The sequence below is a fragment of the Salvelinus alpinus genome, chromosome 21, assembly GCF_045679555.1.
Source record: "Salvelinus alpinus chromosome 21, SLU_Salpinus.1, whole genome shotgun sequence".
NCBI classification, from domain to species: Eukaryota; Metazoa; Chordata; class Actinopteri; order Salmoniformes; family Salmonidae; genus Salvelinus; species Salvelinus alpinus.
Window position 1 is genome coordinate 7,103,968 of NC_092106.1, and position 25,557 is coordinate 7,129,524.

Consider the following 25,557-nt stretch of genomic DNA (forward strand, 5'->3'; position numbering starts at 1 on the left):
GAGAGCAGTGTTGTCATTCATTGTATCATGACAACTGTAATTGATTACTGTATTACTACATATTAATTATCAACTTAATGATACATGGTTTCTTAATTTATGTTATTTTTAAATTTTATTTATCTAAATTATATATATATTTTTAACCCCTTTTTCAATTACGATCTTGTCTCATCGCTGCAACTCCCCAACGGGCTCTGGAGATGCGAAGGTCGAGTCATGCGTCCTTCGAAACATGACCCGCCAAACCGTGCTCCTTAAAACCCGCTCGCCAGCTGCACCAATGTGTCAGAGGAAACACTGTTCAACTGACGACCGAAGTCAGCCTGCAGGCGCCTGTCCAGAACAGGAATGCCTGAAGTACCCGTCTTCTAACCCAGTCATCACCAATTCTGCAACTAGACAGGTTTCACAGGTCTCTAGGAAAAGATACAACAGGACCCACAACAAGCAAGTGACCAAGGGATTGTTAACGAACAAGCCACATTAACATGACAATCTTGACAGCCACCTGCTACCCATGCTCTGGAGAAGACGACCCACAAATATCAAGCTCACAGCACCCCTTCCTGAAGACTAGCAAGGCCGGTCTTATTAGTTATGTGATGAAGATCAAAACAGACCTTGGATCTGCCCAGTGTTATGATTACGTCAGAGACTCTGAGGGATACATTTCCCTCTAGTGGTCCTTAAAGGAGGTACAAGTCAGCAGCACCATCGATAAGAATGCGCTTCTTACAGTAGGTTCATTGCGGCCACTTCTCTCTTTTAAATTAGCATCATCTATGGCTAACTACCTATATTGAAATAATCGTTTTTTTCATAGTAAGCAATTATACGTTGAACAGATATTAAACAAAGAGTACCTACCACAAGTTATAAACTGAGTGAACTACCAAAAGTCATTACTACAGCTCTTTTCTACTTCACTGAGTAGAATGGTAGTTGCACTTTAGGTGTGGTCCTACATTCAAATCAGAGAGAGACCTCCATGTCATTGGCACTGCCAAGAGGGTGAGGAGAGAGAACAAAAAGCAAAGCCACAGAGAAGAGAGTGATAGTGTTTTAGAGGGAGAGAGATACATATTTGTGTGCAGTTCCCCTCAGGCTCGAGTAAGAAGAGCCCAGCTGTTAGAGAAGGAGTAAACAAGACAAATTACTGCAACATAAAACATAGAGGGTGGAAAAAGAGCATGCTAGCATGGGAGAAGACCGGGGAGTGGGAGGGACTGACATGGGCTTATCCAGAGCTCTCCTCCACCCATTGGCCCGAGAGTTGTGTCAGTCATATCACTTCCTCCTTGGCTGTGGCAAGTTCAGAAAGGAGGGAACAGGAGGGAGGGGGAGAGGGAGGTACTCTCACACAGCTCTCTCGGTCTTGCTTTTCTACAGAAAAATAGTTAACTCGGCTGAAACTGAAACAGGACAAGACTTGTTAAAGAAAAGCCCCATCGGGCTGTGTCTCTCCTTCATTCTCTCAGTTTCCTGCTCAAGGAAGCCATTTTGTACAGGCTGAAGTCTAGGACAATAAACTTTTTTCCCTTTCTTTCTCCTTCCTCAGTGTTTCCTGTGAAAATTGAGACTTTCTCATCAGCAGAACAACTTCTTCACCAGAGAAGGAGGAGCGGTGGGAGAGGAAGGGTAGGAGGGGAGAAGTTTCTCTCAGTCTGTCTCTCACGCTTGCCTTGCCGGGATAATGACAGAAGAAGTGTGAGTGCAGATGACAAAAATCAAGAGGGAGAGGTAGAAAGAAAGAAGCAGTGCTTCCTGGATAGGGATCTCCCCTTGACGCCTCTGGGAGAAGGGGTGGTCACAGGACAGAGACTCCCTGTAGCGGTGTGTATTTGTTTGTGGATCAGCGTGTAGCGAGGGATGGCCAACGCCAGCCCCTGTATGTCGTCGGGACCCCTATCCCAGGTCTTCTTCCACACAGGGGGCCCCTCTCCCCCAGGCTCTGTGGTGATGCAGCAGGGGACCCCCATGGCCGTGCCTCCCACCCCTACTCACGGCGGTCTCCCCCCTGTGGACCTGGGGGCTGGGCTGGGCCCTGGGGGGGTTGCCAATTCCTACGTGCCCCCCACCCCAGCTGGGGTCTCCTTCATCATCCAGATTGGGCTGACAAGAGAGTCAGTGCTGCTGCCCCAGACCGCTGACCTTGCCTACGTCAAACAGGTCGCCTGCTCCATTGTCGACATCAAGGTGAGAACACAAGCAGTGTGTGTGTGTGTGTGTGTAGCCTGGCCTCAGAGCCATACGAAACATACTTGACGTATTTCTGAGCATCTCCAAGATGTATGGTCTAACTACTTTAGACAGAAACAAAAGTAGGGAGGTTGATCAGGGAGGATGGGTGGGCGTAATCTGCGACCGTGTAGCAATCCAAATGTTGCTTGTTTGAGTCGCGATGTGTCACATATTTAAGTACAGAAGGATACGAATTGCTCTGAGACCATGTCGGTGTGTGTGTGAGATTTACCTACAGAATAATATATTTGCCCTGAATTGGTGTGTGTGTGAATGTGTGTGTGTTTATCTGTTTATTAATCGCTGATGATTAATAAAGTGCTAGTGCTATCTTTATCCAGCTGTCTCTGACATCTCACAGCTAATGGTGATGAATTTTGGCAGTGAATGTCTCTCTCTCTCTCTCTCTCTCTCTCTCTCTCTCACACACACACACACACACACACACACACACACACACACACACACACACACACACACACACACACACACACACACACACACACACACACACACACACACACACACACACACACACACTGGGTACATCCAAGTGCCATGAAGTGACGTATAGATGTACATGATTTTTGTCTCGACGTGAGTTCATGTTCATGTAACGAACAGTTTATGACATACAGGCCAACACAGTTACATCACTGTAACAGACGATGAGCTAATAATGTTACAAAACCAGGACTCCTACAAGGCCACTCTAATTACTACACGTACCCCTGCTACCTTCCATAATCTACATTCATAGTCCAATGTATGAAACGCATTTAAAACCGCTGATAATGTTTCATTTGATTTGGCTGTGCTCAGAGTGGCACCAATCTGTGTGCATCAAATGGAAAGTAAAAACAATTACTGAGTAATCCGCCATAGTGTTTTACCATACAGCCAGGTTTTACCTGGGCCATGCATATACAGTACAGGGAAGAAGGCGGCCATTTTCATAATCCTCAAGTCAGTGTCTGGCATGAGAGGCGTTGGTTTTTCTCAGCCAATTACACTCTGAGATGGTTAGATTACCAGATTTCCAAAGCCAGTCGCTGGAGGCTGGCCAACGGCAGCTTGAACAATTTGCAACTGGTAACTTTTCCAGGAAATGCTGCTTTCCCTAATCTGTTATTGTTTTGCGGAACAAAAGCATCCCCACGTCTGCCCTTCATATCCATGTGACAGTTTCAGAAGTCCCTGTCAACTGTAGATGTTATGCCAGGACTCTCCTTTTCTCCCTCCAGAATACTCTGCTGTGCTCATCAAGTTTCACGTTTTACAGTGAAATGCCTTTGTTGCGAAGCTCTGAACCCAATAATGCAGTCTTCAATATCAACGTAGTGCTACAAATAAATAGAACAAAAACACGCGGAAAACTAAGAAATAAGAAGAACACTAGAAGGTAAGAAGCTATACACAGGGTCAGATCCAATAACATATTTACAAAGTGCAGGGAAACCGAAGTGATGGAGGTAGATATGTATAGGGGTAAGGTGACTAGGTATCAGGATGTATGAAAAACAGAGTAGCAGCAGCGTAAAGGAAGATTGTATTGGAGTGTGTGTGTGCTTGTGTGTCGAGTCAGTATAAATGTGTGTGCATGTTATGTGTGTGTTGGAGTGTCAGTGTGCGTGAGTGTGTAGAGTCCTGTGTGTAGCAGTCTTATTGCTTGTGGATAGAAGCTGTTCAGGTGTCTGTTGGTGTCAGACTTGATGCACCGGTGCCGCTTGCCGCGCGGAAGCAGTGAGGACAGTCGATGGGTTGGGTGGCTGGAGTCTTTAACGATTTTCCGGGACTTTGTTTCACACCGCTTGATAACGAGGTCCTAGAAGGCAGGGAGCTCGGCCCCAGTGATGTACTGGGCTGTCCACACCACCCTCTGTAGCGCCATACGACCGAGAGCGGTGCTATTGCCATACCAGGCAGGGATGCAGCCAGTCAAGATGCTCTCAATGGTGCAGCTGTATAATTTTTTGAGGATTGGAGGGCCCAAATGCTAAACTTTTTCAACCTCCTGAGGGGGAAGAGGCACTGTTGTGCCTTCTTCACGACTGTGCGTGAAGGCACAACAGTTTCCTGTAGTCCACGATCAGCTCCTTGGTCTTACTGACATTGAGGGAGAGGTTGTTGTCCTGGCGCCACACTGCCAGGTCACAGACTCCCTCCCTATACGCTGTATCATTGTTGCCGGTGATCAGGCCTACCACCGTCGTGTCGTCAGCAAACTTGATGATGGTGTCGGAGTCGTTCGTGGCCACACGGTCGTGGGTGAACAGGGAGCACAGGAGGCGACTAAGCGCACACCCCTGTGGGGCCCCTGTATTGAGAGTCAGTGTGGAGTAGGTGATGGTCGGCCCGTCAGGAAGTCCAGGATCCAGTTGCAGAGGGAGGTGTTCAGTCCCAGGATCTTAAGCTTGGTGACGCGCTTGGAGGGGACAACGGTGTTGAACGCTGAGCTGTGGTCAATGAACAGCGTTCTCACACAGGTATTCCTCTGATCCAGGTGGGCGAGGGCAGTGTGGAGTGCAGTTGAGATTGCGTCGTCTATGGATCTGTTGGGGCGGTATGCAAATTGGAGTGGGTCACTTGCATGGCACTTGAAACGCCAGGGTTGTAGGTTCGATTCCTACGGAGGACCAGTACGGACAAATATGAAAATGGATGCACTCACTACTGTAAGTCACAGTGGACAAGAGCGTTTGCTCAATGACTAAAACGTCAATGTGAAAATGTCTAGTGTGTCTAGGACGATGGAGTTGATGTGTGCCGTAACCAGCCTTTCAGAGCACGTCGTGAATTCAGATTGAAGTGCTACAGGGCGGTAGTCATTGCGGCATGACGCCTTAGAGTTCTTGCGGACAGGAATGATGGTGGTCATCTTAAAACATGTTCGGATTACAGACTGGGACGAGGAGAGGTCGAAAATGACCGTGAATATGCCTGCCAGCTGATCTGCGCCTGCTCCCTGGAATACCGTCCGTCCCCGCGGTCTTGTGAGTGTTGACCTGATTAGAGACCTTACACCTGATTCCAGTTAGTTATGGCAGGAGTGCTGGGAGATAGATTGCTCGTGTGGGGAACTCCTTGCACTTCTTTGACACGATAACAGTCGTCGGGCTATGTTCATAACTTGGGACCGTCATGACTTTCTGCGCTAACGGTGAAACCACTGGTGCTGTTAGTCAACTCGGAGCAGATACCTCTACCAGGCACCGGGCAGACCAACAATAGAGGACCAGTCGAGAACAAAATAGGAACGGCCCACTCGTGCCATGTCGTGTCATACCTGGATCCTGGCCTATTGAGATGTGCCTTTTGTTAAGTAAAGCTGGTGATACATTTGGTTCAAAGGAGACTGGAGGGCCACTTTAATGAACACCAGCACCAGAAAACCAGTCAGTCAGTCCCCCCTGCCTTTACACATGGATGGCATGACAGGGGCTTTGTATTTAGAGGGATTTCAGGTTTGGCAGTGTGTGTTTGTGCGTGCATGGCATGCATGTGTGAGGCCTGCTGTGTGTGTGTGTGTGTGTGTGTGTGTGCGTGTGTGTGTTTGTGTGTGTGTGGGAGTGCGTGCGTGCGTGCGTGCGTATCAGGAGTAGGGGTGTTTTGCCACGGTTCCATCATTCCCTTCGGCTCTCCTCTCCCGTCCGTCTCAATCAGAAATGTTGAGTCACCAGCCACGGCCAGGCCAGGCTGCTCTCTCTCTCTGTTTATTCAACAGCCAGCCAGCCTCGCTGTGTTCCACTGACACGTTTTTCCATTAACTTCAGAGCCTACAATATGTAGGAAGACACTCTCTTTCCCTGCCCCCAGCCCCTGCTCCTAGTGGCATAAGATCAAACAAGACCTTAATACTAGTGCTGTGTATGTCTGTTCAACTCTGAAACAGCAGAACACTTGACGGTTTATTCAGTGATTTGTGGACAGGCATCATTCCATTCCCTCCTCCTACCCTCATCTTCTCTCCTTCCTTCATTCTCCTCTTCTCAATGCTGTTGTTCTCTCTTCTCCTCCCGTCCTCCCTTCCTCTCCCCCATCCTCACCTCTCTCCCCTATCTGCTCCTCTCTTCCCCTGTCCTTCCCTCTCTTCTTCTCATCTGTTCTTCCCTCCTCCTCCTCCTCTCCCTTCCTCCCCACTCCTCCTCTCCTCATCACTCTCCCTGCTAACGGTAGCCCATTGTCTGAGGGATAAAGAGGAGGAAATGAGGCCTGTTTCCTCTTTGGAGTCCACTCCGTCCGGGGGCGATCCACGTCCTCTTCCTCCTCATCCTTCCACCTCCATCCCCTCCCGTCGTCCTCCACGTATTCCCCCCTCTCTGGGGTTGGTGGGAGACGAGGTAGGGTAGGGGGAATTTGGTGCTAACCGTTGGGCAGATCTCTCTCATTGTTTCCGGACAATTGAGGTCTATTGAGCCTCCACTCCCAGTGTGTTGCTGAGTTTCATACGGTAACTCTGACACATAGAGACCACCCCCGCTTCCCGTTGGTCAGATGCTAATACGGACTTCCTGTAAAGCCACAGGATCAAACGTTAAGTCCCCATAAGACCATGGCTGGAAGGCCAACCTACGGGACAATCTACAGTAGATATGTGTGTCGGGGATGTTGCACTGCATGCTAGAGACGTTTTAATGTCGCAAACAAGCACCGGTTGACAAGTGGGAATTTGTGTCTCGTCGTAGAGCCATTCAGTACCATGTGGCTGTGAGCTTCATATCTGCCAATCAAGTCTCACTCTGCCAAGGGGTGTGTCTATTCAAGCTGATCCTTACCTCCCACACCAATAACCTGTTTACTAATTGGACTTGTAATGAACGGTGCGTGTGTGCGTGCGTGAGACTGCGGAGGGCCGACCTGTCGAGGCGTGACTGTGTCATTTGAAGCGTTGTAGTGTCGCCATAGTTTCCTCACGTCAGGTGATTGTTGTAACAGGATTGTACTAACTGATGCCTGAACGTTGCACAGATCCTTGGCACTGAGGTTGGTATGGTTTTTCTCTAAGAAAACACGAGCAAACCAACCCTTCGTTGGTTTCCCGCAGACGGAGAGAAGATACTCTCACATGCTCTCACAACCAACGTTTGATTTCTACTGTAAGTCAACCTTGTTTGCTTGAAATCTAGGTCTAAAAATTGAGCATGGCGATGCCCCCGTGTGCAAAGCGAGGTGTATATTTAGTGTAGGTGTCTGTGATTCTCAGTCTAGCATACAACACGTGGCCACCCTCACTACTCCCTTATAGGCACTCTAGAGTGGCATCTGTAGTGAACGAGTCTCACGGAGTGATAGAGAGGAATGGAGAGACCAAGAGAGAAGAAGAAAGAGTTTAAAATGTTTTTAAAAATACATTTAAGGGGAAAAGCGAGAGAAAGACAGAGAGCGATAAAGACAGAGAGCAATTGAAATGTGGAACTGTACACAGGAAGCGATTTGGACAGGTGGGCCATATCCCCTCAAACACACACACACACACACACACACACACACACACACACACACACACACACACACACACACACACACACACACACACACACACACACACACACACACACACACACACACACACACACACACACACACACACACACAGCTGCAACTGAAAGTCCCTGGCCATTGTCTCCACCTCCGTTCTGGAATGGGCAGTTTCTTTATCTGCCTCCCTGGAGGAGCTGGGCCTGGGAATGTGATCATACACACACACTATCTCCTGTTTACCTCTGTCTCTCTTTTACACACACACACGCCCACGTGTGCGCACGCATGTAAGCACACATAGACACCCAGTGGTGGTACCCAATTGTCATACTTGAGTGAAAGTAGAGATACCGTTAATATAAAATGACTAAAGTTAAAGTGAAAGTACCCAGTAAAATACTACTTGAGTAAAAGTCTAAAAGTATTTGCTTTTAAATGTACTTCAAGTATCAAAAGTAAAAGTAGAAATAGTTTCAAATTCCTTATATTAAGCAAACCAGACTGCACAACTTTCATGTTTTTCATTATTACGGATAGCCAGGGTCACACTCCAAACCTCTGTCACGTATACTCCCTCTCCGGCCTCTAGGTCATCAGCCTGCTTATTATCCCGCACACCTGTCACCATCGTCTCGCGCCTCATGACACTCACCTGGACTCCATCACCTCCTTGATCACCTTCCCTATATCTGTCCCTTGGTTCTTTCCTCAGGTGTTATTCACTCTGTTTCATGTCGGTGCGTTGTTTGTGTTTCTTGTTTTGTGTTATGTTTTCATTTATTTATTCAATTATTCACTCCCTGAACTTGCTTCCTGACTCCCAGCGCACACGTTACAACCTCAGACATAATTTACAAACGAACCATTTGTGTTTATTGAGTCCTCCAGATCAGAGGCAGTAGGGATGACCAGGGATGTTCTCTTGATAAGTGTGTGAATTTGACTATTTTCCTGTCCTGCTAAGTATTCAAAATGTAAGGAGTACCTTTGGGTGTCAGGGAAAATGTATGGAGTAAAAAGTACATTATTTCCTTTAGGAATGTAGTGAAGTGAAAGTAAAAGTAGTCACAAATGTATATAGTAAAGTACAGATTTTGTTCTGTTCTGACTGGAGATGCGCAAATGCCTGCATATTTGATCTGGGTAAACACTGGCGAAGTGCAATGGGCTCCTGTTGAAGAGAGAAGTTTGTCCACTCAGTAAAGCCTCAAACATAAATTGTCCACAACAATGAAATGGGCTATTTCTTTTTATTTGCATTTCAAAAATGTTTTACCCCCTTTTTCTCCCCAATTTCAATCTAGTCTCATCGCTGCAACTCAATGCAAATAGTCTGAGTAGCCATTTGATTAGATGTTAAGTAGTCTTATGACTTGGGAGTAGAAGTGGTTTAGAAGCCTCTTTCTTGGACCTAGACTTATCAGACCAATTCGCTAAACCCAGGCAGGTGCACAGCTCAGTGAGTCAGGAACGCATTAGCGTGTTCAGCACAATGGTCTGAGACCGCCACACCTTTACCACACCACAGCTTTATGAAGTCACACACAACCAGCAGGCTTCTAGAGGAAATGGTGTCCCATATTGAAACGACAGCTTCCGCCATTGATCCACACAGCGCTCCCTTACCCAAACCCCGTACTCTTCCCTCTTCCCCACTCGGTTCATTTGCATCATAGCAGAGCAGCTCAGAGCAGCTTTGCATGAACGTACAGTGTTTCCTAGCGGGCCTTAACAGGTGGCGTATTCCTCCGTTTGGCTATTCAAAACACTGCTAATGACATGTCCACATATCAATTAGAGGAGGGGGAGAGAGGGAGAGAGGGTGACAGAGAGAGAGATATAAAGGGGTATTGACCGAGATTGAGATTTAGAAAGAGGGAGAGAGAGAAAGAGAGCGAGAGAGGAAAAGGACATTTACAGAGATTGAGAAATAGGGAGAGCGAGAGAGAGGGAGAGAGATGGGAAGCAAGGTTCAGGCCATACGCTGCTAGAATCAAGGGGAATGCTGTGGTTTTTGTACCTAGCTTGAAGCCAGAGTTGAGCAATCGTTCTTTTAAACGCAATGAAAGTGGACTTGATCATTTCTGAAAATGTCAAGGCCCGTCACTCAGTTAGTCTAGGTAGTAACGACCGTGTCAGTGTTTTTCTACAGAAGGCGTCAAAGGCTGTACAGTAGGTCCATACTTACTGTTACTCTAGAGCCCTGCATTCCAGATCACCCCGAGACATTATGATACTAATCCAATGATTTAGCTCTGCTAAAAAACAGTTTTGTACCATAATCCAATTTGAGGCAGCAGCAGCAGCAGAAGCATTCGGTGGCATGTTGCTATGCAAAACCCTCCCAGCTGGTCCGGCAGGCAGGCAAGCAAGCAGGCAGGAAAATTCCTCACATTTCCAGGGCAGCAGACGGAACACACAGGGCTCTTTGAGAGCAGGGAGAGAGCTCTGTGGATCAAGGGCAGACAGACATGTGCACTTCTATCTCTTCAGACAACAACACTCACTGGCGTAAATGCCACGAATCCCTAACCCAGTTGGTATACATTCAAACCTGAGGAAGGGGTTCCTAAAGGTGGACTATTCCGAAATGTCTCTGCCATTTCCTGGTTGCTAAAGTTCAAATTTTCGGTTGGTGACAAAACAAGCAAGTGTCGGTTAGAGAATCGCTGTACCATTTAAACCACTGTGAAATATGCAAAAGGATGTGGACACCCGCTCGTCGAACATCTCATTCCAAAATCACGGGCATTGTTATGGAGTTGGTCCCCCCCTTTGCTGCTATAACAGCCTCCACTCTTCTGGGAAGGCTTTCCACTAGATGTTGTAACATTGCTGCGGGGACTTGCTTCCATTCAGCCACAAGAGCATTAGTGCGGTCGGGCACTGATGTTGGGCGATTAGGCCTGGCTCGCAGTCGTCGTTCCAATTCATTCCAAAGGTGTTCGGTGGGGTTGAGGTCAGGGCTCTGTGCAGGCCAGTCAAGTTCTTCAACGCCGATCTCGACAAACCATTTCTGTATGGACTTCGCTTTGTGCACGGGGGCATTGTCATGCTGAAACAGGAAAGGGCCTTCCACAAAGTTGGAAGCACAGAATCGTCTAGAATGTCATTGTATGCTGTAGCGTTAAGATTTCCCTTCACTGGAACTAAGGGGCCTAGCCCGAACCATGAAAAACAGCCCCAGACTGTTATTCCTCCTCCACCAATCTTTACAGTTGGCACTATGCATTGGGGCAGCTAGCGTTCTCCTGGCATCCACCAAGTAAAAGACGCAAAAACAAAAAGCATAGAAATAGCACACATAGAACAGATCTACCGCTTCTTAGACTTGCTTTCAATGAGAATGACAGATCTGTAACTCACATTTATGTTCAGGTGAATTTGGTCAGATCGTCCAATATTGCAGCTTTAACTTAGATACCGTTTCTTTTGGAGTTGCTGCCCTGGATGATGTTCTTTGGTGCTTTCCAGGAAAAGCAGAGTATGCCCTGGAGGGTCTGGGGCGGCCTTTTTCTGTGAGGTCACAGATGGCAGCCGTGGTTACCAGGCACGGCAGCAGATACTCAGAGGGTTACGTGTGTGTCTGTGCTGGTCCTCGACGTGTGTCGGAGGCCTACGTAGGCACGCACGCACGCACGCACGCACGCACGCACGCACGCACGCACGCACGCACACACACACACACACACACACACACACACACACACACACACACACACACACACTCTACCGCACTCGGGGAACCTGAGGTTAGAGAAGCATTTAGTAAATACACAAACACCGAGGCTGGCGCTGCTGTGACTTTCATAAAAGAGGAAGGAGAGACATAGACGTCGGCGGGGATGGGTGGATGATAAGTTAGAAGAAACGGGCGACGAAAAGGAAACGGGGAAGATTATGATAGATAGATTATATGAGAGAAAGATATAGGTGTGTCAACGCTCTTGGGTCTCGTGCTCTGGGCTCACAGTGAAAAGCTGTTCAACCGTGGCTAATTACTTCGAGTATGTGAGCTGACAAACGTGATTTATCCCAACGAGAGGTTTCACTATTCTATTGGTTTTCTAACATGCTACTTTGATTTCATTAGAGCCGTTGTGTGTGGTTTGAGTAAGAAAGGTTCAGTACTTTTGTGAAGCATCACAGCGCAGTCAAAAAATATATGTCAAATAGAAATCCAATATGGATGGTGTTTTGAGATCGATGAGAGGGGTTGAAGGGTGCTGAAGGGTGGGACTAATAACAAGATAACACATGTAAAATGGATATAGGTTCAGAACGTTTGTGAAACAGCACAGTTAAAAAAATATATGCCAAAGAGAAATAAAACTGGATGGACTTCAGAAATAGAGGAAGGCCGGGACTAAAAACAAACAAAAGATAACTATTGTAAAATATAGTGTGTCTGTAAAATGTATACAGTATGTATAAGCTGGAAGTAGAAGCCTAAGAGTTGTTGTCCATTAGTTTACTCCAATTAGGTTAGGGGAAAACAATAAAGGAAAATATATTTTAAAAAGATATGTGTGTATATACAATATAAATCTATATATTTACAAAAAATATATGGGGGATTGGAAATGATGCAGACAATTACATTGATGGAAGCTACAATCTATCTGCAGTATTAAAGCTGATCTACCACCTAAAAAACACACAAAAAAACACAGGAAGTACAGAAACCTTAAAGATCAATTCTACAGAAGTCTGTATGTAGTTTCATATCCACATTATAATCCAACATGAAGCAATACCAAAATGGTCGCCATATGACAAGAAGGGTTTAGTGTAAGAGTTAGGGTTGGTGTATTAGTAATGGGCCGTGTTAAGGTAAGCCTGACGACAATGGGTCAGTGTGAGAGCTGGCTGGGTGGGGTCGCCCTGGTCCCCCTGGGGCTGTTTTGGGACTGAGCCTGAGAGGGAGAGAGGCTGGCTGGGGGAAGGGATGGGGGGTGGGAGGGCAGGAGAGGAGCTAGGCTACCGTGCTACCTCAAGTAGGTAAACAAATGACATAAGGGCTGAGGAGAGGACTCTGGCAGTGGGAAGACACGAGTGGAGAGAAAATGGGAGAGAGAGGCGGGAAGGTTAGGGAGAGAGAAAGAGATGAAGTCAGAATGAAATGATTTGTTTCCAGTATTATGCTGGGAACATCACTAGAAGGGAACACTGATGTCCCTTGTAAAAATGTCTAGACTAACTCTTTGTAGAGTGGAGTTTGTTGAGAGCGGGGCGCTCACATTAGTCATGTGACTGGAGCTGCAGCACTAGCCTGCATCTCTCTCTCTATCTTGTTCTCTCTCCACCCTCTCTCTCCACTCTGTCACTCACTCACTCAATCTTGTTCTCTCTCTACCCTCTCTCTCCACTCACTCACTCACTCACTCACTCACTCACTCACTCACTCACTCACTCACTCACTCACTCACTCACTCACTCACTCACTCACTCACTCAATCTTGTTCTCTCTCTACCCTCTCTCTCCACTCACTCACTCACTCACTCACTCACTCACTCACTCACTCACTCACTCACTCACTCACTCACTCACTCACTCACTCACTCACTCACTCACTCACTCACTCACTCACTCACTCACTCACTCACTCACTCACTCACTCACTCACTCTTGTTCTCTCTCCTCTCTCTCTCTTTCTCTCTTGTTCTCTCTCCTCTCTCTCTCTTGTTCTCTCTCTCTCTCTTGTTCTCTCTCACCCACTCACTCAATCTTGTTCTCACCCACTCACTCAATCTTGTTCTCTCACTCTCTCACACTCTCTCTCTCTCTCACTCTCTCACACTATCTCTCTATCTCACACTCTTTCTCTCTCACTCTCTCACTCTCTCACTCTCTCACTCTCTCACACACACTCTCTCACACTCTCTCTCTCTCTCGCGCTCTCTCTCTCACACACTCTCTCTCTCACTCTCTCTCTCTCTATCACACTCTCTCTCTCTCACACACTCTCACACTCACTCTCTCTCTCACTCACTCACTCACTCACTCACTCACTCACTCTTTCTCTCTCTCTATTAAGCAGTGAATACCCCTCCATCCTGACCTGAGAATGGGAATGAGGGATAAAAACCAGAACGGGTTATGGGAGGAGGGGAGGAACAAAAGCAGAGGGAGGAGAGAGAGCCTACATAAAGGAAAAGGGAATGACTCACAGCCCAGTAATGTGTCCATTGTGGTTCCCAGTGTGGATGGGGAGGGATGTGTGTGTGTGTGACCGACCATGCACTCCCAGCACGCATTGGGAATGTTCAGCAAACACATGTTGTGCAGTGTTCCTTTGTGATCTCTCTGGAGAGTCCCATCTATAACACCCAGCCTGCTGAGTGGAGGGGGGATGGAGGGAGGAGGCGTTTGTAGGGAAAAGAAGAGGGGTTATTTCTATCTTTACATTTTGCCCATCTTAATCTCCTCCTCATCCATCTCTTTTCCTGCTCTACAGATGTTGGATCTTCATTTGATCCCCCTGTTGTTGCACAGCAGGAAATGTAAACTTGTAGTGCATTCAAGGTTTAAAAAGGCTTCCAAAGTTTGTACTTTCCACTTAAAAATGTCAGACTTGACTTGACCTAACTAAAAATGTATCAACCCCTACAAAAATGTCCATTAATTATAATCCACACAATGATTCACATTTCCTGTTGCTGCAGGATTCTTTTCCTGCTGTGAGAAACTGGTCAAATGAAGATCCTACATCTGTATGCTTCGTACACCTGTTCCTCTCTCATATCCCTGACTCCTTTTCTTTCTCTCTTTTTCTTTCAGGTCTTGCTCTCCATCACCCTCTTTTCCTCTCCCCCCTTTTCTTGTGAATAAAGAAAGCTGTGCTCAGTTCTGAGTGTGTAGAGCGAGGCCCAGGGGATCCGGGCCAGGTTCCTATCGGCTTACCTGGCCAGGCAGAGGGAGAGGCAGGCCCACAAAAGCCCAGTCCAGTGCAGCCGAGCGCAGCTCCTTTATCCCCACGTCCCCCCGCCCCAGTCTGGACACGGCTCTCATATTACCTCCCCGCTCCCCCAGAGCAGAATGAGACGCTTTGTCGCCGAGCCCCCACCCGAGACCAGCCCTCTCTAACACAACGATTCCCACCAAACAAACTTAAATGCATGTGTACCCACACATGGAAATGAACACAGCCCTTGCTTAGAGCGTATAAGCTATCCCTCTTACGCATAATCCTCCCGTTTCATAAGAGACACCTCACAGGACTGGGCTGCTCGTTTCTGTGTACTATACTAGCTAGGTGTGGATTGTACAGGGTGTGTGTGTGTGTGTGTGTGTGTGTGTGTGTGTGTGGTGTGTGTCTGTGTGTAAAATATGCCAGATGTTGTTGTGGGGGGTGGCCAGAGGGAGGAGCTCATTTTGGAAGTGGGTTGCCTTTTCAGCTCTTACACGGAGCAGACCTTTGCCGACAATTGACCGTGTTACACCTTAGTAGCTTTGGTTATCAGCGCACGCCCGTGGTGTTGCTATTCGGGAGTCTCAGCCATGTACTTAATTAAGGTTGACAGTATGTGGCCTTCAGATTGCAGGCCTGAATAAGCAGCTAGCGAGACAATGCTCTGTGTCAGCCTTGCTGTGTGGAGAAGGTACTGTCTGTATCCACAAGTGTCCAGATATCCATGTCCTTTGAAATGGTAGAATCCTTCTCAACTGTAAAGTGATTTTTGGATTCAAATAAAGCATTTCAAATGTGTCTGTGTGTGTGCACGGTTGTGTGTGTGTGTGTGTGCACGCTTGTGTGTGTGTGTGTGTAGAGGATATTGGTCGAGTTATTACTATAAATGATGAATTTATCTTGTTATAAATCGGGGCACCAGTCCGTTATTGGACAAAAATGGTCTTTCAAGAAGACCTGACCCATGATTTATCTTAACAATTGCACAATATGACCAAAATGTGAACAATAGTAAAAATGGGTTTATCTGAAGGTATATCTGAGGAGCCTAATATCAGATACATGAATTCGTACCGTTTTCTAGAGTGCTTCGTATCAGAGAAACACACAACAGCAGGTAAAATACAACAGTTTGAATAATAAAAAGAGTAAGATTGAAGGATGATAATGGCAGATGATACAGGGGGAAAAAAGGTGAATTCAACAGGTGGTTTACCAGCAAATCGTTAAGAGGATAATACTGTCAGTTTGCATAGAGCAACATTTACGTACTCAAGACTATACTTAATTAACAGGTCAAGCAGGTGCATACCGCGAAAGAGTCTGTCAATTGTAAATGGAGGAAGCAACTTAAAAGGGCAAGTAGTGGTTCGGTTATAATGTTAAAGTTATGCAGTTATTTAACGTTAACCTGAAGAGCTACATATTACACTTCATGCCAATGCTGGGGAGAGAAAGGGAAATTTGCTGTATAGTTACACTCAATTGATGGAATGGGGGTCTTTGGTCAGATGACAGTGCGGCCGCACTATCTGACGTTAACCCTCAACCCGTTAACCTAACTCCTAACTTAACCTCAAACCCCTAGCCTAGCTAACATTAGCATTAGCCACCTAGCTAACGCTAGCGACAACAGATTGGAATTTGTAAAATATCATACATTTAGCAAATTTGTAATATATCATACGATTGTAATTCGTAACATACGGTATCATACAAAATGGATGATGGATGTCCACAAATGAATACATATCATACTAATTGTAGTGTCTCGGATTTATGGTAACTATAACTTATGGAGAGAGAGGGTGGAGAGAGAACAAGATTGAGTGAGTGAGTGAGTGAGTGAGTGACAGAGTGGAGTCCAGGTTGGATATGTTGGTCCATTGTTGAATGAGTAGGCCTGTTTTCTTAGGCTTGCCACTTTCTGTGGTCAAGAGGAAGCATCTGGATCTGGACTTTATTCCCTTGTTGTATACTAGAGAAAAAATGATTCCAGCTTGGGCTCTTCTGGTTTGTTTAGAATATGTCATATAGCCCTGGATCCAGATAGCAGGCTGATTGGGGCCATATCCTGGCCCTGCTGGTCAAGATTGGCACTATTGGTACTAGATGTGGGCATATCTGTATTTGCGCTCGTGTGTGTGTATCTGTGTTGTCACGCTGGTGTGTGTGTCATCAGTGTTTCCACTCCTCTCCCTCTCCTGTCCTGCTGGTTTACAGAGCGTGTTCTGGTATGCAGCAGCCACGTCAGGAATGTAAACCTGTGTGTCTTTCCATGCCCTACTCTCCATGACGAAGTTCAGACAGAGCACCGCCTCATACCTCCTTCCACCGCCAACCACGAGTCAGCGAAAAAAAGGCGCGTTCACTGAACAAGAACACATAAATAGCATTCCTCTCTGTTTGAGTCAGGTTATTGAGTAGACTAAATTAGCTGCATTAGCTAATTAAGTGAAAGGTAAACAAATCAAATGAAATATAGTTAGCTCTCTCTGCTGCTTCTCCTTCATTTTGGAACAAATTAATTTGCTCAAAACTGTTAAACTATTGCCTTTCTCTCTCTTTGAGTCAAGTACGTACCACACATTACGCAACGCAGTGCTAGCTAGCTGTAGCTTATGCTTTCAGTACTAGATTCATCCTCTGATCCTTTGATTGGGTGGACAACATGTCAGTTCATGCTGCAAGAGCTCTGATATGTTGGAAGACGTCCTCCAGACGTCCTTGTCATAATTACTGTGTAAGTCTATGGAAGGGGGTGAGAACCACGAGCCTCCTAGGTTTTGTACTGAAGTCAATGTACCCAGAGGAGGACGGAAGCTAGCTGTCCTCTGGCTACACCATGGCGCTACCCTATGCTGTTGATGCTACTGTAGACCTTCATTGCAAAATAGTGTATTTTTAATCAGTTATTTGGTGACGTGAATATATTTAGTATAGTTTTATCTTAAAATTATAACTAATGTTTCACAATTTGTATTTTTATGAAATTCACTGAGTAGGATGGTCCTTTCCTTCCTCGGAGGAGGAGCCTCCACTGCATTACACAGCACTATGCCTATAGCCATGTAGAGGGCAAACGTTAAAATCAGAGGTTTAATATTACTAGAACTTTACGATAAGCTAGTAGTGAATAATTTTGTATCCTACACATGTAGTCTCTGTTGCTCAACTCCAGGGTTTCTCTCTGAAACTTGGGCCAACAGTCAGGCTTTTAGGAGGCCCGAGCCTGTTTCTTCCTCTGTGTGTGTGTGTGTGTGTGTGTGTGTGTGTGTGTGTGTGTGTGTGTGTGTGTGTGTGTGTGTGTGTGTGTGTGTGTGTGTGTGTGTGTGTGTGTGTGTGTGTGTGTGTGTGTGTGTGTGTGTGTGTGTGTGTGTGTGTGTGGGGGGGGGGGGGGGGGGCTGAAAGTGAGGACGCAGGGGAATACTGCACTCAGGCCTGTGACACAAACAGGAAGACTACAGTACACTCTTCTAGCGAACGATCTGACTTCCTGTCTTCCAGAGAGCATTGGGCCTTGTGTCTAGGTGTAGTTAGTAGGTTTGGATGTCAGCGATTCTGCAGTCCTCTCCCAGTTTGCAACAACCTCTCACTCTCACACTTCCGCATCGAATTTATGGCATTAACAATAGGCATTATTCCTACAACCACCCTCCTCTCTGTTTTTCATTAACTGTTGAAATCGGAAGTTTACATACACTTAGGTTGGAGTCATTAAAACTCATTTTTCAACCACTCCACAAATTTATTTTCAAAAAGCTATAGTTTTGGCAAGTCGGTTAGGACATCTACTTTGTGCATGACACAAGTAATTTTCCCAACAATTGTTTACAGACAGATTATTTCACTTATCATTCACTGTATCACAATTCCAGTGGGTCAGAAGTTTACATACACTAAGTTGACTGTGCGTTTTAAACAGCTTGGAAAATTCCAGAAAATTGTGTTATGTCTTTAGAAGCTTCTGATAGGCTAATTGATATAATTTGAGTCAATTGGATGTGTACCTGTGGATGTATTTCAAGGCCTACCTTCAAACTCAGTGCCTCTTTGCTTTGACAAAATCAAAAGAAATCAGCCAAGACCTCCACAAGTCTGGTTCATCCTTGGGAGCAATTTCCAAACGCCTGAAGGTACCACGTTCATCTGTACAAACAATAGTACGCAAGTATAAACACCATGGGACCACGCAGCCGTCATACCGCTCAGGAAGGAGACGCATTCTGTCCCCTAGAGATGAACGTACTTTGGTGCGAAAAGTGCAAATCAATCCCAGAACAACAGCAAAGGACCTTGTGAAGATGCTGGAGGAAACAGGTACAAAAGTATCTATATCCACAGTAAAACGAGTCCTATATCAACACAACCTGAAAGGCCGCTCAGCAATGAAGAAGCCACTGCTCCAAAACCGCCATAAAAAAGCCAGACTACGGTTTGCAACTGCACACGGGGACAAAGATCGTACTTTTTGGAGAAATGTCTTCTGGTCTGATGAAACAAAAATATAACTGTTTGGCCATAATGACCATCGTTATGTTTGGAGGAAAAAGGGGGATGCTTGCAAGCCGAAGAACACCATCCCAACCATGAAGCACGGGGGTAGGAGGGACTGGTGCACTTCACAAAATAGATGGCATCATGAGGCAGGAAAATTATGTGGATATATTGAAGCAACATCTCAAGACATCAGTCAGGAAGTTCAAGCTTGGTCGCAAATGGGTCTTCCAAATGGACAATGACCCCAAGCATACTTCCAAAGTTGTGGCAAAATGGATTAAGGACAACAAAGTGCAGGTATTGGGGTGGCCATCACAAGCCCTGATCTCAATCCTATAGAAAATTTGTGGGCAGAACTGAAAAAGTGTGTGGGAGCAAGGAGGCTTACAAACCTGATTCAGTTACACCAGCTCTGTCAGGAGGAATGGGCCAAAATTCACCCAACTTATTGTGGGAAGCTTGTGGAAGGCTACCCGAAACGTTTGACCCAAGTTAAACAATTGTAAGGCAATGCTACCAAATACTAATTGAGTGTATGTAAACTTCTGACCCACTGTGAATGTGATGAAAGAAATAAAAGCTGAAATAAATCATTCTCTCTACTATTATTCTGACAGTTCACATTCTTAAAATAAAAGTGGTGATCCTAACTGACCTAAGACAGGGAATTTTTACTAGGATTAAATGTCAGAAATTGTGAAAAACTGAGTTTAAATGTATTTGGCTAAGGTGTATGTAAACTTCCGACTTCAACTGTATCTATCATTCTCTCTCTCTATAAACTCTGACGTCACTGGCCTGTGCTGTCACTCTTACCCTGCTGGTGCTGATTCGGGGGCAAAGGGAGGACAGGAATAGAAGACATTCCTGTCGTCTGCTTCATCCCTCCGTCACAGTGACCTCACGGGGTTAAGAATAGCCCATGCCCCGCTAACCCAAAGTGAGAAAGGAGAAATTCCAGCGACGAGCCAAGCTGTTGTCAGGTGCTAATGAGGCTGCACGCTGACGTCTTTTACACCCCGGTCGCCGCGGCAACGCCTCATTAAACACCTGTCCCTGTTTCAGTGGCAGCATGGTTCTCTTTCATGTCCTCTGTTAGGCCCCGTTCTAAACATGTCCCTGAACAGGGAGGGTCCCAACTTCCCACAGGCCTTTCCCACTATGGAGGACTTTACACTTTCCCTGTCTGGAGATACTCCCACTCCCAGGGATGGGGTTTGGCATTGGTGCTGTATACTGTACAGTGTGTTCAGCTGGAAAACGAGACATGGCTGTCTAAACAATGGCTGTTGTTTGAGGAGGGTGTCTGTTCCTCTTACCTTTAGAAGAAAAGGAGGACAAACCTATCGTGAGAACTCTTCTGTTTCTGACTCTGTCGTAAAAGCCATGTATGGTAATTGAAATATTGTACTGGGGCGCCTGTTCACAACACAAGGCGTGAGTTATGTTATTGATAAAAGCGACTTTTTGGATAGTTTTATAGTATTTAGGTAGAGGGAGGATAAAAGCGTTCTTTCTGTGTCTCTGCTATCATAGATTATGTGTGAAAATGTCATCACTTTGGCGATCTAATGGCTGTCAGAATGGCTGGAGGGGTACACGGTACATAGTGGATGGATCTTACACAGGGAACAATCCGTCATTGTTCTGGTGGCCCATCTGAATTTCTGCCTGGCTTTTTACATGACAATCTTTGAGTGAGCATCTGTGGCTGAGTTCTTATGTCCGGTGATGAAACACTTCCCCCTGTGTAATTTGCTGCTGTCGCCACTTCTCCGCCGCGCTCAAACACTTCTCCTCTCTCTGTGAGGTCACATAACCCTGTCCTCCTCTCTCTGTGAGGTCATAGACACAATCCCCCTTTCTCTGTGAGGTCATAGACACAGCTCCCCTCTCTCTCTCTTTTCTTTCTTTTTTTTTGGGGGGGGGGGGTATGGCATCAATTGCAAAACAGTATTTCTGATTGTCTGATTGTCTCACCATCACATACTTTTAATGTGGGACTATATGACAGTCAATTGCAAATTAGACTGACATAATGTCTCTTATCTCACCACCACTAATGTGATGGGTGTGCTTGATACATGTCACGGTGGAGCTTCTCAGAGTCAGGGGGCGTGGTCAACAGTGTGCACCTCATCTCCTACGTCACATCCATCCTGGATCAAAATGTGGTTTTATGGTGCTTTCAAGACAACTGGGGAATCTGAAAAATACGAGGTCAATTCATGACGTCAGTGATCTTCAGGTCGGAAAGTCGGAGCTCTAGAAAGAGGCCCGAGTCCCCGAGATGGAATTCCTAGTTGGAAAATAAAATTAAAATTAAATATTTTTAGACTGAAAGTTGACCGCAAGCAGCCCAAACAGATATAATATTTGCAGTAGCAGTACATGGGTAAAATCGCAGAGGAAACCAAGTACCCCCCCCCCCCGAAAGCCATATTACAACCTATGTGTTGCAATAATCACGTTGTTTGCTCTATAACCTGTTAGTTCATATGCCTTGTGACTGTAATATATAGACCTAAAGGCAAAGACAATAAATTCAGCCACGCCTTTGTTTTATCACAAAACCGGATAGCAACCTCTGTCCAGTGAAGTTCACAAAGCATAGTGCATGTACAGTAACAGACAGTTACATGACCTACAGCACGGTCAAGCAAGTTCATGTTTCCAACATTTTCGGACGATTAAACAACTATTGATTTAGAACCACAGAGAGTTACCGCAAGTCGCAAAGAAAACAGGAGCTGTCTCAACTATTCCAGCACCATTTCAACTTCAACATCATCAAATCACCTCTGCTTAGTCTAATACAGTGACAACTAATAGATACCAAAAACAATTTAGTCCAATCAACGTAAGCTAAATATGATGTGGCTGTCCATAGTTCTGATTTCTGTGCTTGTGCGTGTGTGTGAATGTGTGTGTGTGAGTGTGTGTGTGTGTGTGTGTGTGTGTGTGTGTGTGTATGCATGCGCGTTCGAGCAAGTAGAAAACATGTTAACAATGCCATACTTGTTTGAACCAGACAGCATCAGATAGATGGCCAACATGTAGAGAGACAGGGGGCGCTGTTTTGCTCGCTCAGATGCTTTCTCCTGCGAGATACAATCATCCTCTTGCGAATTGAAGGAAAATTCTGAAACACAGAGAGACGAAAGTTAAATGTATATATTATTTGATTACATTTGGGGACATTGCCCTGCGTAGGGTGCCGTCTTTCGAATGGGACATTAAAACGGGATTCCTGACTCTCTGTGCTCATTCAAAATCCCATGGCACTTATTGTAAGAGTAGGGGTGTTCACCCATGTGTCATGGCTAAATTTCCATCATGGTCACCTAATCATCCCAATCATTCCTAATTGGCATACAGTGCATTCGTAAAGTATTCGGACCCCTTCCCCTTTTCCACATTTTGTTACGTTACAGCCTTATTCTAAAATGTATTAAATAAATAAAAATCCTCATTGATCTTCACAATATACCCCATAATGACAAAGTAAAAACAAGTTTTTCGAAATTTTTGCAAATGTATTACAAATAAAAAAATGAAATACCTTATTTACGTAAGTATTCAGACTCTTTGCTATCAGACTCGAAATTGAGCTCAGGTGCATCCTGTTTCCATTGATCATCCTTGAGATGTTTCTACAACTTGATTGGAGTCCACCTGTGGTAAATTAAATTGATTGGACATGATTTGGAAAAGCACACACCTGTCTATATAAGGTCCCATAGTTGACAGTGCATGTCAGAGTAAAAACCAAGCCATGAGGTCGAAGGAATTGGCCGTAGAGCTCTGAGACAGGATTGTGTCGAGGCACAGATCTGGGGAAGGTTACCAAAAAATGTCTGCAGCATTGAAGGTCCCCAAGAACACAGTGGCCTCCATTCTTAAATGGAAGAAGTTTGGAACCACCAGGAATCTTCCTAGATCCGGCCGCCCGGCCAAACTGAGCAATCGGGGGAGAAGGGCCTTGGTCAGGGAGGTGACCAAGAGCCCGATGGTCACTCTGACAGAGCTCCAGAGCTCCTCTGTATGTCTCTCTATTATGCGTGGGAATACTTTGGAACAGATTTCCAAAATTAAAACCACTTGGAGCTGATTTCATGGTGTTTTTAAAGTATTTTATGTCCAAAAAAGAAAATTCTGTAAAAAAATAATAATAATAATTTTCTTAGAAAACTTGGAGGGCCAAATGAAACCACCTGCGAGCCAAATTCGGGCCACCAGTTGGGGAACCATGCCAAAGACAGTCCCTCTCTCTCTTGCTTTCTCTCTGTCTGTGATGTCATCGACAAAGTCCCTCTCTATCTGTCTGTGAGGTCATAAACACAGTTGCTCTTTCTGTGAAGTCATAAACACAGACCTTTCTGTTGGTGTGAGGCCATGGTGTAAGCACTGTAGAATGCTATGAATGCTCTAAATGAGAGTTTTTCCTCGGAGAGGTCACCATAAAAACACTCACATGTCTGATCCCTCTCAGGGATACCACTTTAATAATGTCGGGGGGGTTGGGGTTTTGCCTCGCATCATGTTGTTGTTTCCTGTTACGGCTTTGTGTTTTACTGAGTGAACCCACATGAAAAAATACTACAGTTTACTATAGAATACTACAGTACTTTCTATAGAATTCTGTAGTAAACTGTAGTATACTGTAGAATACTATACTATATACTGTAGTATCCCTCGATTGTGTACTACTTACTAAAGAATGTTGTAGTATATTGTAGAATACTATAAAAAATGCTAAAATAGTATCCATAAAAAAAACACTGGAGTAAATACTACAGTAATGTCCCCAAAAACGCTACACTTTTTAAAACTGTAGTAAATACTACAGTATTTAATTTGAGTATACCCTGTGCAGTCCCCTCCCCCATGTCCCGATTATTGCCACCCATATGTGAGAAACCTACAGTACATGCCAAGTATAGACAATATACTGTGTTAGGTTATAGGAAAGAGAAGAAGCTCTGGAAAATATTCCCTTTTAACATTTCTCCAGTAGGTTTCCTCAAGGAGAAAGCCTCCACTTCTATGTCAAAGATAATAAAACAGAAACACTATAGTAAATACATGCCTCATTTCCCTGTTGTTTTCCAACACAATTTCATCCTATCCTATTATACCATATGATCACATGGCAGTGATATGTCTGGTCAATCCAAGACAGGAGCTAAAGTGAAACGATTTAGGGTTTGATTAAATCCGTAGCACGTTGTAGCTAAATTTACATTTAAATGTAAATGTTCCCGCATTAGCGGAGTTTGCATTCACTGTAAAAACTGCACATTCGGCTCAATCGGAAATTACCTTTTCATTTCAATCGAGCGATAACACGGATTGAATCTAATCAAACCCTTAGCCTCAAAAGAGAAGAGAAAGAGAAAGAGATGGAGAGAAAATTTGTCAGAAGCCAGGCCAGAATCAGGACAAAGAGCTCTCTGCCAGAGGCTACTGAATCCAGGCTGGATCCCAACAGATGACCAGGAGGTCAGGTGATAGCACTGTTAAAAGAAACAATGAAGAAACAAACAAACAAACAGATCGAGAGCAGCGATGTGGAGCGGGCTGCTTATGAAGCATGACGTAATTTTGTCTGAATAGAATATATTGTTCTCTTAGCTCCCATTTCAAAATCAAAGAGACTTCTCCATGACACCCATCCTATTCATTTGTTTGTACAGTGTGTGTGTGTGTGTGTGTGTGTGTGTGTGTGTGTGTGTGTGTGTGTGTGTGTGTGTGTGTGTGTGTGTGTGTGTGTGTGTGTGTGTGTGTGTGTGTGTGTGTGTGTGTGTGTGTGTGTGTGTGTGTGTGTGTGTGTGTGTGTGTGTGTGTGTGTGTGTGTGTGTACCCTTGACTTCACTATGTTTGTTTTGAGTGCTGACGTTTTTATATTTTTGATGTGTGTTTATTTTCATTACTCGTGTTTGGACAATCTACCCTCTGCCCAAGATAAAGATTCTAAACTCAGCAAAAATAGAAACGTCCTCTCACTGTCAACTACGTTTATTTTCAGCAAACTTAACATGTGTAAATATTTGTATGAACATAACAAGATTCAACAACTGAGACACAAACTGAACAAGTTCCACAGACTTGTGACTGACAGAAATTGAAAAAAAAAAGTAACAGTCAGTAGCTGGTGTGGCCACCAGCTGCATTAAGTACTGCAGTGCATCTCCTCCTCATGGACTGCACCAGATTTGCCAGTTCTTGCTGTGAGATGTTACCCCACTCTTCCACCAAGGTACCTGCGTGTGTGTGTGTGTGTGTGTGTGTGTGTGTGTGTGTGTGTGTGTGTGTGTGTGTGTGTGTGTGTGTGTGTGTGTGTGTGTGTGTGTGTGTACCCTTGACTTCACTATGTTTGTTTTGAGTGCTGACGTTTTTATATTTTTGATGTGTGTTTATT

At 45.2% G+C, this 25,557-nt stretch overlaps 1 protein-coding gene across 1 annotated transcript in view; it reads left to right on the forward strand.

Annotated features, from left to right (window-relative positions):
- The window catches only part of LOC139547713 (serine/threonine-protein kinase D2-like), a 56,543-nt gene continuing 30,986 nt past the window's right edge, over window positions 1-25,557 (forward strand). The window contains exon 1 of the mRNA XM_071356717.1: window positions 1-2,199. Coding sequence (XP_071212818.1) covers window positions 1,873-2,199 — 327 coding nt within the window. The 5' untranslated portion in view covers window positions 1-1,872. The remainder of the gene's footprint in view (window positions 2,200-25,557) is intronic.